Here is a 22,708-nt window from a genome sequence, read left to right as displayed (position 1 = left end):
ACGTGTCAAACTCGGAAACTCCATTTTGACCATGGACACTGGTCTTCTGACTTCTTAGATGACCATATTCCAGCTAAATATCCAGTTGTTGGTACTCTTCTGATTTCACTTTCTGGCCAAGCATCCTGGAATCTAAGGCCAGTTATTTAAATTGCCCTCATCATATCCTCTGAAGCTCTGCTAAGCCCGGTACCAACTAGAGAAAAACTGCCCAGCATACCCCTGGGCTCCCTTACAAAAGTTTCAGCAAGGCCCCCAGGTCTGCTCAGCTGCCCGCACCTCACTTATTCCCAATGCTACTGTCTGTTCTATTGGAGGCCCCTACCACTTTCCTCAAGCCCCTGGATCCACTCTCATTTCCCCCGCTCTTGGCAAATGGTCTTACCTCCAGTTTCACTAAGAAACTGGCAGCCATGAGTTATGAACATTCTTATTTTCCCTTCTCTTTGGCTGTGAACTTCGGCATCTCTCCAATCATCTTTTCCTCCCTTCTGGGAAGAAATGTCCTGTCCCTTTAAGGCTAATTCCTGTGTCTTAGTCCAGGCCTTCCTGCCCTTCGAAAGGATTTACTCAGTTGATGATTCCTTCTCTCTCGCAGACTTCAAGCTCTCCTCCATCATGCAAGAAAAATGCTTTGACACTCCCTTCCCCTAACACCCTCTCATCTCCTCACTATTGCCAAGTTCTTTAGAAACTTTTGCTATTTTTGTTAAAGTGACAACATGTTCATGCAAACATTTTAAACAATGCAGAAGAGCAAAAAGAAAATAACTATTACCCAACTCCTACCCCTCATAGAAAACCGCTGTTAGAAATTTGGTGGCCATGCTTCCAAATTATTTTCCATGTACACATTCACACATACAAGTATGTATTTAATACGGAAGAGGTTACACGGTACAGGGTCTTCTAGGACTTGCTTTTGGCAAGCAACGGTATCTCCCCAGCACGTTTCCGTGTCAATAGCATCTGTTTTGTAACTTCAAAAGGTTTTCTAGTGAATGTAAATAGCATAATTACTTCCCTGTCCTTTATTAATTTGTTTATAGGTGGGTTTGTTATTTTTTTGCTGCTATAGATAATGCTGTGTTCAGTAATTTTTGCATTTGTGAAATTATTTAATTATGGATAATCCTTTAAAAGGGGTTGTTGGATAAAACATACTTTTTATGTTTGATATACACTGCAAAACAGTCTTCCAGAAAGATTGTACTAATTTAAATTCCTATCAATGCTTGCCACTTTCCTAAACCCTTAAGAACCCTAAGTTTTGTTAATGTTTCAAAATTTCACCTAATATCAAAGATGAAAAAGAAGACAGCATTACAGATTCTACAGTCGTTAAAAAGATAAGAGGTTGGCCCCTGGCCGGATACTCAGTTTGTTAGAGGGTTGTCCTGATATGCCAAGGTTTGTAGGCTCAATCCCTGATCAGGGCACAGACAAGAATCAACCAATGGATGCATAAACAGGTGGAAAAACAAACTGATGTTACTCTCTCTCTCTCTCCCCACTTCCTTTCTCTAAAATCAATAAATTAAAAATTGTTTTAATTAGCATTAAAAATGCAGATGAAATAGACAAATTCCTAGGAAAAAGAAACCTGCCAAAACTTATTTGAGAAGAATAGAATATCTGAACAGGCTTCTATTAAGTAAATTAAATCTGTATTTCAAAATGTTCTTACAAAAAAAGCTCCAGGCTTCAAAGGGCTTCAACAATGTATTCTACTAAATATTTAAGAAAAAAATAACACCAACCTTCCACAAATTCTTCCAGAGAATATAATTTTCCAGTTAATTTTTTGAGGCCAGCATAACCTTGACACCAAAACCTCACAAGAACATGGAAAGAGAAGAAAATCACAGACCAATCTGTTCTGAACATAATGATAAAGTTACAGGCACTGTCATTACCACGGTGGTTTGATGGCCAAAGGGAAGTGGGAGTGGGAGCTGGGTGGAGGTGGGCCACGTGGGGGAAAGTAGAATCATCCGTAATAGTGTCAACAATAAAAATAAAGAAAAAAAAAATACTACAGTGGTCTGTTACCTCCATAGCTGAGAAAAATGCTAAATTTTAGTTAAAGGTCAATAAAAATTAAGATGTACAACCTCTGAAGTTTATTCATGGGCCACTTGGGGATTTGTGGACTCCAGGTTAAAAATTCCTGCACTAAAAATAACAAAACAAACAAAAAACACAACAAATAAAACAACAAAACAAAACAATGCTGGAGGCAGCATATACCACTTGGGACACCAGAGCTAGAGTTCAAATGGAAATTCCACCAGTTCAAAGCCTTCGGGAGGGTCTCTCTGCTAGGGATGCCACAGGTCTTCAAACATTTTTTCAGCTGATTTCTTTTAAGATGACTCCTCTTGATTTTGCATTTCACACATTTCTTTGTTCTCCTTCCAATGAGATTTCACTTTGCTTAATATAAAGGACTTGACTGAATATTTCAGTTCCTTTATTCCCAAAATAAATTCCCACGATAACAGGGTAGAATTGGCAAGTCAAGCAAATCTTTCCTTTGATGACACTCAGGCTATTTGACTGCACATTTGTAAATAGAACATTTTAAACCAGCATGGACTTTTGTGGCCACAACTCTACACAAAGCCAGCTTGGCTCTAGACCAAGCACTCACGACATCCTTTGGAAGGTCACCTGAGAGAAACATAATAGGACTGGGGTGTGATCTGGCTCCAGCTCACATACCTGGCAAAGCCTGATCCATCACTGAGGGTCTTTTGAACCCCACCTTTGGAAAGCTTAGTGACTAATTTTTTGGATATCATCCTGAACACTCTCCTAGAGGGAAAAGAACCAACTAAATTCAGTAACTGCATTTTTACCACTTCTTTTGAATTCATCTCTATGTGAAAAAAGGTAATAGTTTAAAAAATGTGTCTTAATACCCAACTAAAATGAACTTAATACTCAAAAGTCCAGGATTAACATTTTAAATTATAAAATATTTAAACATACAGAGAATAAATATAACAACTATATAGTGGGTACACCACTTCTTGGGTTTATAGCATATCTTTACATTTTGCTGTATGTCTCAAGAAAATAGTTAATAAAAACAAAACATTAAAGATACAACTGAAGCTACCTGTGTACTGTGATCCCACTCCCTTTCCTCCCTTATCCAGAAATAATCACTATGATGAATGTATTATTCATCATTTCTCAGGATGTTTTTCTAGTTTTATAATATATGCATATATTCATACACTATCTAGAACCTATTTTTGCAAGTTTCCAAACTTTTTATGTATGGTATCCCACTGTATATGTTATGATGGAACTTGCTTTTTTAAAAATCAACATTACATTTTTAAATTTTAGTCATATTAATCGATCTGGTTCTAGTTTATTCTTTTTCATTGCTATACATGATTTCACTGTGTGTTTAAACATGCCTCAATCTGGATTTTGTTTTTGTAAGATCTTTTTTAACTAGATCTCAGCTGAGCTCCTTGAGTGAGCACATATCTAAATAGAATCAAATACACCTGTAAGAATTGCTTTTCTTTTATTTCTAGTAGTTCCTAGAAAATGAGCACCAAGCTTAAGGGAGAATAAGTACTGTTAAGTCAATGCTTCAGTTCCTTCACCAGCAGGTGGGAGCAGAAGTATATTTCACTGGAATAGTTCTAAGGTGTAGTTAAGCTTTTTTACTTCCTGGCTGTGAAACAGCTAAATCTAATTCTTTGGCCATAAGAGAAGATCTATATACAAGCCACTAAAATATCTTTGACAAACTCCTTTCCAACTAAAATAGTTTAACTGGAGTCTGTGTTTGCCACTAATAACTATGATCAATAAACAGGGATTCAAACATCTTTAAAAGCCTTCTTAGCACCCTTTCATTCTAAAAACATCTTTTTTTAACATCTAAAGTGAGATTTATTTGATGAACTGCATGGAGCACCCAGAACATTTGCTGCAACTCAGGGAGAAAGAGGCAAGTATTTGCATAATATGTCAGTCTGTAGTCAAAAAAGATATTTCGACTAAAATATGTCAATGTTAGTATCTGGAAGACTTTCTGTATAGATTGACATTCAGTGCTCAGTGCTTTCGAGGGTCACTTAAACTCAGTTCTCTTTTGTGCAAGAATGCCTCATTTCCACTACATAAAGCTTGGTCTCCAGCTCCACTATTCAATGCCCGCCTTACATTATGTTGTACTTCACTGGTACCACATAAAGTGATTATGTTATAAAAGACCTCTAGATCACTTGATTCAAATATAATAGCTGGTTTCCTTGACATTCCAGGAGCAAAGGAAGCCTCTCCAATAATTTTCATGTTGATAAATTTGATTTTCCAAGTATTCTCCACAAAAGGGCAGCAGACAAGTCCAAAAATTTGTTTAAAAATGCCCCAGAAAGTGTTTCCTTGGTGGACAGTCCCAGCAACTGCAACCATAACCAGATCATGGGAGAAAAGGAGCACATTTCAGTCCACAGGAAATCAAGGTTGGAACTGAGAAAAAGATATTCTTTTACTTGTGACAGCAGATGAAGGCTCACAATTTCTTCTCTGCGGTAGTTTATCACATTTTGTTCAGACGTGATATAATATAACCTAAGCTTGACATCATGCCAGGAGTGCTGTGGCCCACCTTTATCTTGAGGTGGTCTAAGAAAAGGATTCTGAGAATGAAGAAATTCAGCGAACCAGTGACAGAATTCTTCTCCTAATCGACAGAAATCAACTTTTTCAGCTTTTTAAAAATCTTCTTTCTCTCACTGTTGAAAGACTCTAATGTCCTCAGACGTCTTAACTGGCTCTGAGGTTGCCTTGAATTTCCGATGTAACTGCTTTATCCAGTAATCCTTTGCACAGTGGATCAGACTGAATCTTTTAGTAGCTGGAGGTATAACAGCCCCTTGGATGCCAGGTACTTAAATATGGAATCTTGGTGGACTTTTTTTTTTTTTTTCGCTGTACACTAATATTGCACGAATGGCATCTTGGCAGGCTGCACCAGGTAGCTGGTGATGGTGTCACATAGGGCGATGACCTCGTCGTTATCCAGTAGGCCAAACAGGTTACAACAGCCCTCTCTTTCTCTGGGTAGCTGAGCCCTAATGACCGGACCCCCAGAAAGAGGGGAAAGGATGCTGCCGATAATGTCGCTCTTTTAGGCCCGAGGGGCCAGTGCCTGGGTAATAGGCACTGGCAATGCCTTACAGGTTTGCCCCCACCAGAGCGCCTTGGGTATTCCAGGCCCTTGGGCAGAAGTGATCGCCAGTGAGGTCAATCAGGACACAGTGTTCCAACTTCTCATTCCGGGCTGGCCAGGACTGGGCAGTTCCACGATCCCGCTTTAGGGAAGCACCACATGTACACCGAGGACATCGATCTTCCACAAGGGAGCTGGTTGCAGAAAACTGAAACCATATTAAAACTTTATTTTTTATTTACACACCTAGATATACCATGTAAGTGATGCGTGAAGTCTATCACTTCTTCCAGAGGTTTAGAGATAAAAGCTACTGGATTCTTGACCTTTACTATAAACTTTAAGTGCTCTCATTTCTTACTATTCAGAGTATACAAGTGAATATGGAAGAGGTTTAAGAGTTAATAGCAATAATCGAAGAAACAATTTGTTATATAAATTACAGAACATGAATTGTAGGAAAGTGTGGCTTCTCAATTTGGTTAAGCCCTAGAATTTATCCTGTTAAATATGCTGCCTCTGGCAGAAGTAGAAAAAAGCATCTTTTTTGGAAAAATATGGTTGTGCCTTTCAAGATGTAAATCTGAACGGGCTTATGATATTATCCAAATATTTCCTAAGTTTCCTTTTAACAGAGTCAGACAGAATAGGTTTAACTCTTGCCTGTACTATTTGATAGGTATATACTTCTATCATATAAGCATGTTACGTAAGCTGAGAGTCTGTGCCCATGAATGTAAAATGGGAATTATAACATCGACAACTTGAGGTTGTTGGAGGATGGAATGAGATACACATGTGATGTGTGTGGCATATAGTGGTCACCAAATAAACGGTATCTTCCATGGCACTTTGCATACCTTCCTCTTAAAGGACTGCAGTTGAGCACCTCAAATATATGGCCAAGTCTCATTCATCAGTGCATTCCAAGCACCCGGTACAAACAAAGCGTACACAGTGGGTGCTCAATAAATGTCTACTGAATAAATTAATTATAATATTAATAAAGACATTTATTAAATACTTAAATATTTTGTTATGTACTATGTAATACAAATATTATATTATGTAATCCTTATAATAACCTGAGGTATTTACTGCTATAAAATCAAGGCTCAGAGAGTTTACACAACTCATAAATGATGGAGCTGAAATTTAAACTGAAGCCTATGCCCTTGAACATTATACAGCAGTCCCTCTCTATATCACGGTTCACTTATCGCGGGCTCACTGTATCTCAGGATTTTAAAAAATATTATATTTAATTATTTACCACAGATTTTTTGCTGTATTGCGGGGTTTTGCGATACAGTATTGTATACGTATGTTGTTAAAGTTATGTAGGTTTAAGAGTGTAGACTGTTTAAGAACATAAGTAGTGTTTATAAAAGTGTGGAAAAGGTTAATAAGGGAGTGGGAAAGGTTAATAAGGGACTGGGAATGGTTTATAAATGTGTGGGAAGGGTTTATAAAGCCTTAAAATATATATAATACTAAAATAAATGTAAAGTTCCTACTTTACGGATTTTCACCTATCGCGGGGGGTCTAGAACGTAATACCTGTGATAAGTGAGGGAATACTGTACTCTATTTACTGCATCCTGCTCAGGCGGTGCAGGAAGGTGTCAAGAGAAAATGGCACTTAGCTGGATCTGAGAGGATGACTAAGACTCCATCAGGCACATAAGGGAAAAGGCACCCCAGGAAGAGAAGCCAGTACATCCACAGTGGAGTGAAAAAGCATAGCATGTTTGGGTTCAGCAAGTAGTTCATTACGGCAAGAAAGGTGATCCCTAGAGAGGAAGCTGTAAAGGTGGCCTAGGTCAGTCTGTGAAGGGCTACAGGTGGTGAGATGTCATGTTCTCATCTTGGGCCAATGCGCAACCATTGAGAAACAGCTTGATCAGGCAGCAACTCGATCAGAGCTGTGCTTCAGAAATGTACATCCAGCAGCCTCACCGAGGAGAACCGGAGTGAGCGCCCAGACGGGAGGTAGGAAGATAGAAAACTCCGTTAACCATTTGTCCAGTCTTTCCCATCTTTGAGACTCTGATCATCTCGGCATTATTTTCTAAGTGATGCCTCAACATTAGTGGCAAACAGAACTGTGATGTCTATACAAACTGGGTCACACTTCCTAGATGAGGATTTCATTCACCAAAAAGTTACACCTGGTTTATGTAACTGCTGGCGAAAGAACTCAAGCTCCCTGGTGAATGAGCGCAGCTCTTCCCTACAGTTGCAGGTAGTATAAGCACTTCCTTTTTAACTCAGACATTTGTGGACAGCTTGAGGGGTGTCCTCACCCCTCCAGAGCCTGAGAGGTGTCCGCACACCCTCCAGAGCTCTCTGTGGAACTGGGACTTCAGCATATTTATTTCTGTTTTAGTGATATCCTATTCCTTTGTTCTCTTAGCCTCCATCATGATAGCTACCATTTTTTACTATTGTATAACTATGGGAGACTATATTTTAAACTCAAATGCTTATTCATCTTATCTTGTACTTTTGCATTAGCTTTCTGCAGAAGAATATGCACAATCAGAAGAAATTCTCAGCCCCAATTTTAAACCTGAAAAAAAGATATACCGTACAAAGCCTGTTTGGGTAAGTTCCTAAAAAGAGAGCAGAGAAAGTTATAGATCTTATCTTTCAGAGCCCACCCCTCCTCCACTGCAAAATGCAGAGTAAGTCTGCCCTGCCAGATTGTAAAATGTCTTGATCTTCTCTTCTGCTTAAATCATGACCCAACATTTACTTCTGAGGGAGTGCTGGTACTATATTAAGCATAACACTGCTTCACATTAAGGAGGCTGATCAAAATTTAAGGAGAGAAGATGTCCAGAATAGACCCACACATATGTAGTCAATTGATTTTTAATAAGGTTCAAAGGCAATACAATAAAGAATGATCTTTTCAATAACTGATGTGGCCACAATTGGACATCTATATGCAAACAAATAAACCTCAATTTCTGCTCTTCAAAACACATCTTTAACATCTCACACCTATCAGGATAGTTACTATCAAAAAGACAGAGAATAACAAGTATTGGTGAGGATGTGGAAAAACTGAAACCCTCGTGCACCTGGTAGGAATGTAAAATGGTGCAACTGCTGTGGATCACAGCATGGCTGTTCCACAAAAACTTAAACCCAGAGTTACTGTGTGAGGCAGCAATGCCACTTCTGGGCATATACCAAAAGAACGTAAAGTAGGGACCAACCACTATTTGTACATCTACGTATCCATGTTCACAGCATTATTCGCAATGGCTAAAACATGGAAGCAACCCAAGTGTTCACTGAGGGATGACCAAATATACAAATCGTGGTGTATTTTATATACCACATATATAAAAAAATATATAATATGTACAATATGTGTTATATTTGTGTGAATATACATTCCCACTCGTCGTCGGCAGCCGTCCGTCTCGAGAGACGATGGTGTAGCTTCTTAAGAGTCTATCTGCACCGCCGAGAATGGCTGTGCAGTCCGACTCGGGAGTGAAAGGGTATCTATCTCCTCCCGTGTTGAATCGACATCTTGCGATGACGCTGGAGCGTCCTCTCCAGTGAAGCTGAAGCTACAGAGCCTGGGCAGGGTGATATGGAGGGTCTGCTGTTGCCCATGCAGCAGACACCCCCCCTCTCTTCGCAGCTGAAGGGTCCAAGGGAAAGACAAAGTCAATACAGCTTGGCTTCAGGTGCGCCGCAGGAGTTGCCGGTATTGACTACAACGTCAAACCGCCTTAGGGACTCCGGCTCCGGATTTTCTGTCGGGGTTTACTCCCTTAGCCTTTCCCCTGAAGAGGTATGCCTCAAGGCAGCGGAGGTTTTTTGGAGTCAGAGTTTTCCTTCTCTGATGTGCCCTGACTGGAAGATCAAACCAGCGACACTTAGCTCGCAGGCCAACGCTCAATCCACTGAGCCAAACCAGCCAGGGAAAACATTCCCACTATATACACACAAAACGTAATATTATTCAGCCTTAAAAAGGAAAGAAATTCTGACATATGTTGTATCCATTAACCTTGAGAATATTACACTAAGTGAAATAAGCCAATCATAAAAAGACAAATGCTGTATGATTCTGCTTATATGAGATACCTAGAGTGGTCAAAATCAGAGACAGAAAGAATAGTAGTTTCCAGGGGCTGGGGAGTTGGGGAATTGGGGAGTTATTATTTAATGGGTACAGTTTCAGTTTTACAAGATGAAAAAAGTACTAGAGATGGATGGTGGGGATAGTTGCAAAATATGAATGTGCTGAAAACCACTAAATTGTACACTTAAAAATGGTTTAAAAACTGGAAAAGACATTGCTAGGAGAATGAAAAGACAAACCATAGACCGAAAAAAATACTTGCAAAAGTTCAACAAAGTACTTGTATGTAAAATATATAAAGACCCCTCGAACTCAATAATAAGAAATGAAACAACCCACTTTTTTAATAAAACGGGCAACAATTTGAACAGACACTTCACCAAAGAATTTAAATGTCAGACAATGACATGAAATGAATCTCAGCATTATCAGTTGTTGGGGAAATACTAGTTAAAACCATGACAAGATAGCCACTAAAATAAAAAATCGACAAAGCCAAGTACTGACAAGGATAAGGAGGAACTGGAACTGCCACACATTGCTGGTATAAATGCAAAATGGTACTGCCACTTTGAAACACAGTGCGGCAGTTTTTCATAAAATTAAACATATACTTGCAAACTGTAGTACATCCATACAGCTGAATACTACTCGGCAATAGCAACGAGCTGCTGATACATACAATCACCTGGACGAGTTTCAAAAGCATTATACTAAGTGAAAGAACCCAAACTCAAGAGGCTACCTACTGCATGATTCCATTCGCATGACATTCTGTAAAAGGCGGAAAATCATAGAGAAATTAACAGATCAGTCACAGTTGGGGGCTGAGTGTGGAGGGAGGGTAACCGCAAAGGGGTCCAGGTAATATTTTTCTCTCTTGATTGTGCTCTGTGAGTTTGTCAAAACACACGGAACTTTGTAACCTTGCGTAACACCAAAAAGAATGACTTTTATTGTACACAAATTTACCTGAGTAAAAAAATTAAAGTTGAAGTTGAAGGAGAGAAGTCGGGCCTATCGTAGTGAGTCAGGGTGTACTGTAGAGGAGAAAAATTAATGCTTACCACCAGTAAGTGCTTCTACACTTGACGGAGTTAATAGCTACTCAAATTATACAGTCATTTGATTACTGCTATGAAATGTATTTGTTCTAATCAAAACAAAAATGAATATGCTGAGCCATTTCCTCAGAAAGGCTAAAGAAAATACGGTTCTCACTGAAGTCTATGGAATTAAAGTCACCAGTTTCAATTGTTTCTGACTTGAACATAAGCGAGCCAAGTACTTGGAACAAATTTATGATATGCTAAGCATGAAAGCTAAATCTTGATAAGAACGCAGAGGGAGACATTATATACAATTTAAAATACAGTATGAATTCTTATTGGAATATGGACTTCTCTCTAGCACTAAAAGGCTACATTTATTCAAGCCATGTTGACAAGGCTAGAGCACTTTGTTCTTCAAGATACCCTGAAACATTGAAAGCTTAGGTGAAACATTAATTTTGAAAGGTAAGAATAGTATTAGTCATCAAATGTTAAGCCAGCTCTCTGAAGTTTTGTAAGTGCATTAACTACCAAATTTTAAAAACATTTTGGCAAGTAGCCTTAAACACAAATTATAATTACAAAGAAACCTTTCAGTTTTTAACTTGAAGCAGCTACTCAGAATCAAAATGAGCTATTACTTAGGCGATTACATAATCCTTAGCATCCATAAAGACCACTGTTTATTAGGCCCTCTTTCTAGAGAACTATGCCACCAGTGTTTTCGGTTTTGATCCCAACCCACATCCCAACCCAGTGCCACAAGCGGTTCCTAAGTCTTTGCTCCATTTTGTGATGTTATTTCAAAGCCATAAAGGCAAATATTTGCTTAATTTTATTTTAAATAAAGCCCTGGCTATGCATTCTCATTTAAAAAAAAAAAATAGAAAAATGTATGTGAAAAGATTAATGAAAAGAAAACTATTTAAAGAAACAAGATTTTAAAAGAAAGGTCGTTATAAATGCTGAACTTTAAATGTCTGATAAGCCAAGATTTAAGACCTGGAAAATAAGTTTTAGGGTATATATTATATCTTCCATGTTACCCGAGAATCCTTATATTTCTTTCTTTTTTTTTTTTTAGTAGCTACAATATATGCTGATGACCTTGGCAACATACATTACCATTAAAACTAATCAGGGGAAAAAAGTATAATTAAATCTAGAATCATCTGTGGCCAAAGTATTTCCTGATCTCTGCTGGTGCCTGGCTGAAAGGACCCAGTGAACCCACTGACAATGTCATGTATCCCCTCTTCCCACCCCCAACACTATTAAAAGAGGAAAAGCCATTTACCCCACTGCTGTGTATATATCTGAAGGAAATGGGGTCATTATCTTAAAGAGATATATGCACCCTCATGTTCACAACAACATTATTTACAATAGCCAAAGCATGGAAACAACCAAAGTATCCGCTGATGGTTGAAGGAATAAAGAAGATGTGGTATGTCTATACAATGGAATATTATTCATCCATCAAAAAGAAGGAAATCCTGCCCTTTGTAACAACATGAATGGACCTGGAGGACACTATCTAAATAAAACAAGTCAGACAAGAGAAACACAAATAGTGTACAATCTCAGTTACATGAGAAATCTAAAAAAACAAACAAACCCAAATTACTAGAAAAAGAGGCCAGATTTGCAGTTGCCAGAGGAAGGAGGTGGATGGTGGAGGATTTGGGTGGAGGGGGTCAGAAGCTATAAACTTCCAATTATAAAATAAGTCACAATATAGACATATTTCAAGTCATTATGCTATAAACCTTCAACTTAAAGTATTGTATGTCAAGTATATCTCAATAAAGCCAGAAGAAAGATATATAACAAATACCTCAGAATTAAACAGGAAGTTGGGTAGTCCTTCCTGAAAACCCAGTCCTGCCATTTCAAATGGGGTTCCTTTCCACCCAGGGACATGCCAGTCAAGAACAGCATGGGGCAGGTTTCTGAAGGCCCTGCCCTACTTCCAGGGAAGCAGAGACTGAAACCAGTCTTTTGCAGTCACTGGCCAGTGAACACTGTCTAGTGGTCAGGAGTGCTGAATCCAAAGATAAGCTCCTTTGTGTTTGCTCCATAAAGACATTTCTACTGATTTAAGCGGATTCTTTCTTTGGTGAGCAATAAAATGAAAGATATATGTTTAAATGTGCTTGCCTGCCAATCAAATAGAGTAGCAGATCAAAAATACATTTAAATCAGAATACTCATGAACTGTGATCTAAAATTTTGGCATTAAGACCAAAACTTATGAAGCCATTCTTTTAAGACTAGTTAAACATCTGTCACTGAAGCCCTGCTGATTTCACATCAGATTCATTACCGTTACTCTTTTTAAGGAGACCCTCAGAATTCTCAAAACACTAACTCAACTTGACTTTTACATAGGTCATTAGCACAATGTTGAAACAAACCTTTAAAATGATGACTTTCCAACTCTAGTTTTCCTTAAAATGCTCCCTTTAGATAGGTCTAAAAGTTCATTAGGGGACTTCTGCTTCCAAGAAGATGGAGTAGACATACTTCTTCCTATTCTTCCCACTAAGTACTAAAACATTGTTTATACAGCACACATAAGGAGATTCTGAAAGGTGGAGAGAAGAAGGCAGACCAGCTAGGGACTTTGAGATCTGAAACAACATGGTGGTAATCCTGACTTCTCTTTAGTCTCCTACAGCCCAGACTTAAGAGCTGAAGGGGTTAGATAGAGAGAAAAACCAACAGTTGCAGATAGCTGTAATCAAGGGACCAGGAAAAAGGACAGTCTAGCAGGACAGAAAACTTTCAGACAATGACTGCTCTACTGCAGCCTTACACCACACACACACACACACCGGCCTCACCCCCACCCATGCCAGCAAAATCCAAGGGTACCTAAAATTCCACCCTTACAAAGGAGTAAGGACCTGCCACCCCTGCTGGGGTAATATCAGAGAAGGCCAAGAACTTCATCCCTGACAGCTGGTTATGAGTTCACTCCTCCCCGGTGTGGTCAGTGCAGACCACATGACCAGCTTGGACTTCCAGCCCTACCCAGCAGTAATGAAGCGCTCCTCTCCTTCCAGCTGAGGTGGTGTCAGAGAGGGCGTAGGAAGAGTCAGGGCTTCCACCACTGCCTAGCACTAACGACACCACTCCTGCTGCAGCTCAGGAGAGACCATGTGGTGGAAGCTGGAGCTCCCTCCCTTGCCCAGGAGTATCTCAAAAGAGGCCGAGTGGAGCCCTGGCCAGGTAGCTTAGTTGGTTAGAGCATCATCTGGAGACACTTAGATGGAAATCTAACTAAATATTAACAGAATTTATATGCTAAAAATTATACAACCTGATGAACAAATCAAAGAATATCTAAATAAATGAAGAGCTATACTGCACTCATGGATTGAAGACTCAACGTAGTAAAGATGTCAAGTCTCCCCAAACTGATATTCAAGTTTGTCAATTCCTATCAAAATCTCAGCTAGATTTCTGTAGGTATACACAGGATTATTGTAAAGTTTATATAAAATACAATAATAGCAGAACAACTAAAACAATTCTGAGAAAAGAACAAAAGTTGGAAGAATCAGTCTATCCTAATGCAAGATGTAATATTTATCTATATGTAGTAATCAAGATTGCATAGTATACACGTATCAGTGGAACAAAATAAAGATCTCAGAAAGAGACCTATGCAAGTATACTAAACTGATTTTTGACAGAAATGCAAAAGAAATTCAAAAGAGGAAGGACAGCCTTTCCAACAAATGTGCCTGAAGTGATTAGAATGCACAGGCAAAAAAAAAAAAAAAAAAATTGAACCCAAGTCTCTCACCTTATAAAAAAAGTAACTCAGAATAGATCATGGTCTTAAATGTAAAATGTAAAAACTACAAATTTTTTTGAAAAAAGAATAAGAGAAAATCTTTGAGACCTAGGGCTAGATAAAGAGTTCTTAGATATGACATCAAAAGCATGATCAATAAGAGGAAAAACTGATATATTGCACATCAAAATTAAAACATTTTTCTCTGAAAAGGGCCCAGTTAGGAGGATAAAAAGAATCTACTGACAAGGAGAAAATATTTGCAAACTACTTATCTGACAAAGGATTAGTATCTAGACTATGTAAAGAATGCTTAAAACTCAACAGTAAAAAAAAAAAAAAAGACAAGAAAAAAGAAAAATCCAAAACACAAGCAACAGATACAAAGGGACACCTCACCAAAGATATATAGCACATAAAAGTTGTTCAATATCATTAGCCATGAGGGAAATGCAAATTAAAACCATAATGAGACACCATTACACACTTAGCAGAATGGTTCCTATAAAAAATAGTGACAACATCGAATGCTGCTGAGGATGCAGAGAAAGTGGGTGACTCACACACGTTGGTAAGAATGTAAAATGGTACATTGATTCTGCAAAACAGTTTGGCAATTTCTAAAAAAAGTAAATATACAACTACTATATGACACAGCAATTGCATGTCTGGGTACTTAGAGAAATAATGACTTCTGTTCACACAAAACCTGTACACTAATGGTTATAGCAGCTTTATTTGTAATAGCCAAAAACCCAGAAACAACTCAGATGTCCTTCAAAGAGTGAATGCTTAAACAAACGGTGGTATGTCCACATCATTGAATACTACTCAGCAATGAAAAAGAACAAACTATTAATACAAACAACAACCTGGGTGAAAATCCAGAGAATTATGCTGAGTGAAAAAAGTTAATTCCAAGATCACATATTGTTTGATTCCATTTATATACATTCCTAAAATGACAGTTTTAGAAATGAAAAACAGACTAGTAGTTGCCAATTGGCTAAGGAGGGGGTAGAGATGGGACAGAAGTAGGTGTGGCTATAAAAGGGCACCATGAGGGACCTTCCTGGTGATGGAATTTTTCTGTATCGTGACTATGTCAACATCCTGATTTTGTACTATAGTTTTGCAAGATGTCAACATTGGGGAGAAGTGGGGAGAAGTGGGATAGGGAATCTCTGTGTGACTTCTTACAATTGCATGTAAGTCTATAGTTATCTCTAAATAAAAAGTTTAAACAAGTTAATCAAACGGAATCTACTTCAAATCTCTTCTGGCATCTGAAAGAACTATAGCTTCCAAGAGTCTTCTCCTTGCAGTAATTTTGTTAGCAGCTCAAAGGTTAAAGGTTTGAGTTCAGCTTAAGTGCTGCAAACATTTGGAAGGAATCGACCTAGCACCTTGGGCCAAAATATCTGCCAAAACAAATTTGCCTACAAACATCTCTCAAGGGACATGTATTAGCTTACGAAGTACCCGTTTAGTTAGAGTTGATGTGTTCTTGCTAATATTGCATATTAATTGAGGGTTTCTGGTTTCATTATTGTTCAATTCCCTTAAATATAAATATTTATTTTCCTCCAAACAGCTAGGGGAACTTTCCTTTCCAATTTAGTTTGAAAAATTTAATCTGTAAAACACCAGTACATTTCTCTCATTTCCCATACAAGTCTCCTTCCCAGAGAAAATCACTGTTGTCAGTTTGAAGTATTTCTTTCTAGATTTTTTGTGTGTATTTCTAGACATACGTACAGCTTTGCATGTGTGTGTTTTTACAAAGCTAGACTTACACTATTTATAATGTTTTTCAAATTCCTCCCTCTGCCACTTTGAAATGTCTTGGAAATTTGCATCAGTATATTTAGATGTGATTTAACTCATTCTTTTCAACTGCCTCGCAGTAGTCTGTGGTGTTGATGTGCCATAGTCTAATTGTTTACCTGCTGACACTTAATAAGGCTGCAACTTTTGCTACTGTAAGCAATGTAGCCATCAGTGAAAGTCCTTGTACCTGTTTCTTTGAGCACATGAGCATTATTTCCCTAGGAGAGAAACCCAGAAGCAGAGCTGGAGCTTTGAAGGTATACTGACTGACTGAACCACCACCTGTTCCCACTCATTTCCAATCATCTCCTCTCCTCCTCCCACAACAAAGGCTAAAAAAACTGGAAACTCACTTTGCTTACAGCTTAGGGGTACCATGTGACCCACTGCTGGCCAATTAAACATCAGCAAAAGTATGCTATGTGGTGCCTAGGAATGTTTTTGCTTTCTAGGTAAAGGGGATAGACGTGTCTGGCACTGTCCCTTTTTTCTGCCCCGAAGGCAGCTGTTTGGAGGGGTCGCAGCCCTCTTACAAAAAGAAGAAAAGCCCAGAGAATCGCAATGATGTCAGTGATGATGTCAGCCCTGACCAATGAGTTGCTGAATCAAGCAGTAACCTACCTCCAGACTGCATGTTAGGTGAGGAGAATGAACTGTTACACTGGTATAAGCTGCAGTGTAAGTGTGGTTTTCTGTTACTTATAGCCAAATGATTCAGTTCTAAATTACTCTAACATCTGTATCACAAAAATCTTTAAGAGTATCCATTTCCTAAAGCTTTTATTTACTTAGGATGTTGTCAGTCATTTAAATGTTTAACCAAGTTGGCATGAAAATGTTTCATATGAAGTGGGGCATCACTTCATACCTTTATTGGGCATTTGGATTTCCTCTTCTACGGCTTTCTTGTTTATATATCCCTTGCTACTTTTCTACGGCACTGACTTTTTCTTATTGATCTGTAAGAGTCAGTTTCCAGATAGCAAAGCAGACTGAATTAAACTCACGGGGCAAGTTGTCTCTGCATATTCACACCATCAATCAAGTCTAACACAACTGAGAAATAAAGCTTCTGTGACAGGCCAGGCTGACAGTGACGACTGTGACAGTCATCTGAGTGGTACACTACCACACAGCAATGTGTCAAGCAGTAATTCAATTCATGCAAAACACCACAGTTCATGCTTAGCACTTCCTTTAAGCAATATTTTAAGCAAGACTGATAAAATACTGACATACTGGTGAACCAGGCAGAGTCCTTAACATACATCACCTCCTATCAAATCCAAGAGGCAGTCATTATTATTCCTATTTTACAGAACAAAGGATGAAAGTAAACTTTTAAAACCAATAGTTTCTGTCCTAACACAAAACTTACAACATTCCAGGCCCCATATTTGAAAACGAAATGATTAAGTGTTTACCTAAAATTAAAATTATGTAAAATATACTGTGCCTATCTAATTACATCAACATGCTTAAGTTAGAAGCACTGCTGAACCTGTTTAGTGGATTATGAATCTGAAGAAGCTGTTTCCAAGTCTGGCTCCAAAGTTTACTGCCACACTGTAGTTAACTAAAATTATTTCCATTTTTTTTAAACTGAAAAGATCAAGTAGGATTTTAATGGTTCATCAAGAAGAAACTACTAGCTAGCGATCCCACCCCAGATCAAGAAGGCAAAGAATTCCTCTAATCAGTTAACAATCAACCAGTCTGACAGGAGAAAACAAACAAAATGAGCTGTTAAAGATGATAAAAGACTGTGGTGAAAAGCGATGTAAACAAGTAGAATAGAACACGCACCATCCTGAGTACTTGGCCATGGTTTGGATTCGGGGTAGACTGACTCTACTTTAAAGAGCCTAGCAGCTAGAGGGAAACAAAGTCGGGGAGGCTCCTGCTCCTGAGTCAGGCGCGGGCGGCAGGAGGGCTGAGGGCCTGGCAAGTATTTCTCCGCGTTATGCCGCGCCGCGCCCGCAGAGCTGTGGATTCTGTCTCTGGCACACCATCACCCAGAGCACTCAGTCCACAGCGGCTGGGGAGCACATGCATCCGACCTCCTCGGTGCCTTCTACTACACCCTCCCAGAGGGGACACGCCAGCCCAGAGCCTGCAGGCCAGGGCCCCAAAACTGACAAGTCCTATGGCAGGAAGACGAGGCCACCTAGGTGCTGCCAGCTCGGGCCCCAGCTTGACGCGGAGCTTCACCTGCGGCACGTTCCTGGAGAATTTTTTAGCCAGTTTGTAAGGCACAGAAAAATGCCCGGGGGGAGCCTGAATTCTCATTTTACACAAAAGAAAACAAGTCTGCAGACACACTGTTTACAGTCTACAAAAGTGCAAAGGGGCTGACAAATCCCCAATCTGAGGACACGTCTGGTGGTTTCCTGCATTTTCTGGGTGGGCTGGCACTCCCTGCTTGGGGAGGGGCAGTGGCGGGCGCCCCCAGCCCACTGGCTTCCTCAGCAGGGCTGCACACCTCACCCCATGGGCCCAGCAAGGGTGACAACACACGGAAAGAAATCTGACTCTGTTTCGAAGTCTGCAGCGGCCGGGCCAGGCCTGCAGAGGTCCTGGTGGGCTGCGCCTGACCTCCACCCAGGTGTCTGCTGGGGCAGAGCAGTAACGAAGGGAGGTGAGCTCTATTCACCAGCACAGAACAAGCCAGATGCCTCGGTCCTTCAAACACGGCCTGTGCAGCCCTCAGGACAGCTCATTAGAGGAACAGTAAGCAGGACGCGTGAGAGAGGGGGACACTGAGTCTCAGGGAGGGGCAGAGACAGAAAAAGAAGAAGGGGGAAACAGATGAGGGCGATGGGGCCGACACATGCCCACATCAAACCACGTGCTGCAGCAGAGTCCTGGCTCTGTGGAAAGGACACACCTGGCCCCCTAAGGGCTCCCTGAGTACCTGTTAGAGCTGGGCCCACCAGGCTCTGCAGGTGCTAACAGGCTGGTGTCACTGAGACGGCAAAGAGCAGAGGAGGTGGGGGGGGGGGCTGAGCACTGTCCACCACTCCCCCCAGTTAGCACTTGCGTAACCAACTAAACACACCTAGGCACACAGCCTCCCTGTCCGGTGCAAACACACAGCACAGGCAGGCACACACATCTGCACATACAGCCCTCGTGTGTGAGTGCACACACACACACATGCACCCTCCAAGTGCCAGCCGAGTGGTGTGGGAACACCATCACAAACACACACACAAACTCCATCAGGAGTGGATACACATACAACATCTCCGCAGGCCCCTGCTTATGCAGGCACAGGTGTCTCTGTCTCTCTCTCTCTCACGACCCCGTCCCCCCACCAGCCTCACACACACACACACACACACACACACACACACTCGGAGGTACACACAAACCTCTACCTAAGCTACACAAACTCCCAGCCCCTTAGGGAAACAGGCACTCACAGTCTCTCTGCTAGGCTCACACCCATCCCTACAATCTCTTAGCTGGAATGTGCACACACACTAACACACACACACTCAACCCCTGTCCCGTGCACACACACCCCTACAACCCTCCGTCCGGCGCACACACAAAACCCACCAGGGTGCACGCACGCACAACCTGCCAGGAGCACACGCCCGCTTGCAACTTCCCGGGCGGCGTGGGCGCAAACACTAACTCGCGGCCGGCCCGCGCCACCCCGCACCCCACTGCCCCCCGCCGAGGCGCACACACAGCCCATGCGCTCCCCGCGGGCGCAGGCACGCTCGGCCTACGGGCGCCGGCACCCACACACGCACGGCCGCCCCTGCGGGCGCACCCCGCACCCCCGCAGCCGCGCGGCCCGGCACACGCGTGCCCCAGGCCGCGCCGGCGCCGGACGGCAAACTCCGGCGGTGCGGGCCGCGCACACCCCCCGGCCCGCGGCCGCCCGGGCCCCTCCTCACCTTTCTCGCCGGCGCCCCGCGCCCGGCCCTCGTCCTCCTTGGGGTTGGTCACCTGGGTGATGATGGCCGGGCCGTCCATGGGTGCGCGGCGCGGCGGCCGCCCACCGGCCCGGCCCCCCGCCTGCCGGGCGCGCGGGGGCGCGGCGCGGGGGGCGCGCGGGGCCGCGGGCCGGGGGGGGCGCTCGCCGCCGCCGCCTGGGCGCGCCCGCCGCCCGGCCCCGCGCTCTGGGAGAGGCGGCCCGCGCCCGTGTCCCAGCTCTCGCCGCCGCCGCCGCCGCCGCTGGGCTGGAGCGGCCGCCGCCTCGTCACCATGAACCCCGGAGCCGCGCCCGGGAGAGCCGCCGCGCACCGGGAGGCGGAGAGGGAGGCCGGGCGCCGGAGGAAGCGGGCGCGGGCGAGGGGGAAGGAGCGACCGCGGAGCGAGGGCGGGAGACAGGGAGGGAAGAAGGGAGGGAGCGAGGGAAAGCGGGAGGGCGGGCGGGTGGGTGTGTCCCGGCCCAGGGACCGGCCTCCGCCGCCGCCGCCGGCTCCGCCAGCCAGCCCCGGGGGGAGAGGGGTGCGGGCTGCGATGGAGGCGGCGGGTGCGGGGCGGGCGGGGCCGCGCGCCCTGGGGGGTCCTGGGCAGGCGCGCTAGGGGAGGGTTTGGGGTGCAGGGGACTCCAGAGGGGGTCTGGCGGTAGATGTGAGGGGCCTGGGGCGCATGGGGGCGTCTGGGGGCTGGGGAAACGGGCGGGGTGAGGGGCGTGGGGCGTGAGGGGTGTGGGGAGGAGTCTGGCGGACCAGTGGGGTGAGTGAGAGGCGTGGGGCGGCGCGCAGGGCCCGCGGGGCTGTGGCGGGGGTAGCGTGGTGCGCGGCGCGGGGCCCCGGGCGCCGAGGAGGGATCGCGTGGCTGCGGGAGTGAGGATGGGCCCCGGGGAGGGATATTTCCCCGGAGGCGGCAAGAGCAGTGCGGGGCGGAGTGCGGGATGGGAGTGGGGGTCCCGTGACTGTGCCTTGGGGGAGTCGCCGAGGGGCGTCCCGGCCATGGAACCGCGGAGCAGGGGCGTGCGGACGTAGGGGCTGCTTACACTGAGGCGCTCCGCGGAGGGGTCCCAGGGTGTAGGGAAGACCCCGGGGTTGCGGGAAGGTTCCGAGGGGTCGGGAATGAGGGACCCAGGAGTGAGTGGGGGTCACGAGGGGCTGGGGTGCCGGCGGAACCCGCCTCAGCTTTGTGCCCGAGAGCCCTCCGGACGGTCCTCGAGGACCAGCCTCCTGGCATGTGGTGGTGTTGCCATCGAGGGGTCCCTGGGCTATGAGAAGTTCCGGGTGCCCCGCAGAAAGGGGGCAGGGGGAGCAGATCGGAGGCTGACGAGAGGAAGGGGCCTGTGGCGGCGGTCGAGCAGCGTACGGACTGTGCTTCTGAAGAGTTGCCAGCCACTGTCAAGCCTGGGGCGACGGCCAGACCACGAGCATGACGGGAAAGTGCCCCTTCAGCCTCCGAGAGTCGGAGCCCTTCCGTGCCCGCGCCTTCGAGTTCCAACTTGGAAGCCACACAGGCGGCTTTGTAAATCAGGGGCGGGGCAGTGCCGCAGGGGGGCGGGTCCGGGGCGCTCGCGCGCGCTCTCCACCAATCAGGAGGATTTGGGCGGGAGCGTTACGTAGGGGCCATGCTGAGGGGGCTGGCTGCCGCGCGGAGCGCCCTGCGGCGGGGCTCTGGGTTGCGCGCGCACTTCAGGCCTTGTAGGCTCGTCCAGGCTTGTGCCTTAAAGGAGGCGAGGCCCAATGGGACCTTTCTCCTGCATAGACCCAGGAGCATGGATCTGGTTGCACCCAGGCCCAATGCTCACGGGGAACCAGCGAGCCTCTCCGAAAACTGACTATACACTTCGGGAGCTGCTTCTGGCGAGGGGGCAGCAGACAGACCTCCGATCACTGCATTAGGTGGAGCCCAGTGAAGGTCCCGTGTGGGAGACAGCTCTGGGACACGGCTCTTGTGGCTGAGGGAGGAGGGAGAGCACTTCAGGGGAACTGCTATAAAAGGTAGCTAGGCAAGCAGGGGGCGTTTTGCCCCCAAAGCTGGACCTCAAGTGACATCCTGGCTCTGTGCATGTGGTAGGTCTTGATGTCAGGTGCCTGGGTGTTTGTTCACCTGTGAGTAGCTTGCTCTTCACCTTTGGGGTCCCAGGGAATTGCCTGGGGCAGCCAAGCCCTGAAGGTTGAAATGAAGCGCCCTTTTGGTGAGGAAGGCAAGCCCTAGTGAAGTAGCCCGGGCCCCAGGACGTGTGGTGCCTAACCCTCCCAATTACGGACCAGATCAGGGCCTCAAGGTACTCAGGACGGCCCTTGTACCTATTTCTAATGCTTTTCGCATTTGTTATAAGCGGGGTATGTCTGCCCCAGAGTCTGGCGAATTAAAATGTTTTCTTCATTCCGTTTTTAAGAATTACTGAATTCTAAGGGGTCAGAAAGGGATTTTCCAGAGATAGGGTTCCTCATTACAATTCTTAGTATAAAACCACAGAGATCAGCATCTCTGCTGCCTGGGTGATGCAGCAGCCCATTAGCCAGGGCAAGGGGATGGGAGCGTGTGGATTCACTGATCCATGTGCCTGAGGCCTGATTCCTTTCAGGTGGGGGACTGGTGGGTGACGTTCAGAGGTTTTGCTCACTTGGCTGAGGCTGGGAAGGAGCTCAGAGCTTAGGGTACAGGGCCAAAGGAAGTGGTTTTCACATACAGATTCTCGACTGTCTGGCCTTTGCTCTAATAGTGACTCCCCAGAGCCCTCCAGTAACAACTTTCCCTTAACTGCATCC

General features: G+C 44.1%; 1 protein-coding gene and 1 pseudogene across 5 annotated transcripts in view; both read right to left on the bottom strand.

The window, feature by feature from the left end:
- The window catches only part of CTDSPL (CTD small phosphatase like), a 114,139-nt gene extending 94,093 nt beyond the window's left edge, over window positions 1-20,046 (bottom strand). For all 5 annotated transcript variants that reach the window (XM_090284509.1, XM_090284510.1, XM_090284506.1 and 2 more), the window contains exon 1: window positions 19,916-20,046. In XM_090284509.1, coding sequence (XP_090140635.1) covers window positions 19,916-19,994 — 79 coding nt within the window. In that variant the 5' untranslated portion in view covers window positions 19,995-20,046. The remainder of the gene's footprint in view (window positions 1-19,915) is intronic.
- On the bottom strand, window positions 4,087-17,830 carry LOC150005257 (uncharacterized protein C3orf38 pseudogene; annotated as a pseudogene).
- Window positions 20,047-22,708: the final 2,662 nt, after the last annotated feature.

The sequence above is a fragment of the Furipterus horrens genome, unplaced genomic scaffold, assembly GCF_987537825.1.
Source record: "Furipterus horrens unplaced genomic scaffold, mFurHor1.1.pri manual_scaffold_7, whole genome shotgun sequence".
NCBI lineage: Eukaryota > Metazoa > Chordata > Mammalia > Chiroptera > Furipteridae > Furipterus > Furipterus horrens.
This window is presented reverse-complemented; position numbering and strand designations above follow the sequence as displayed.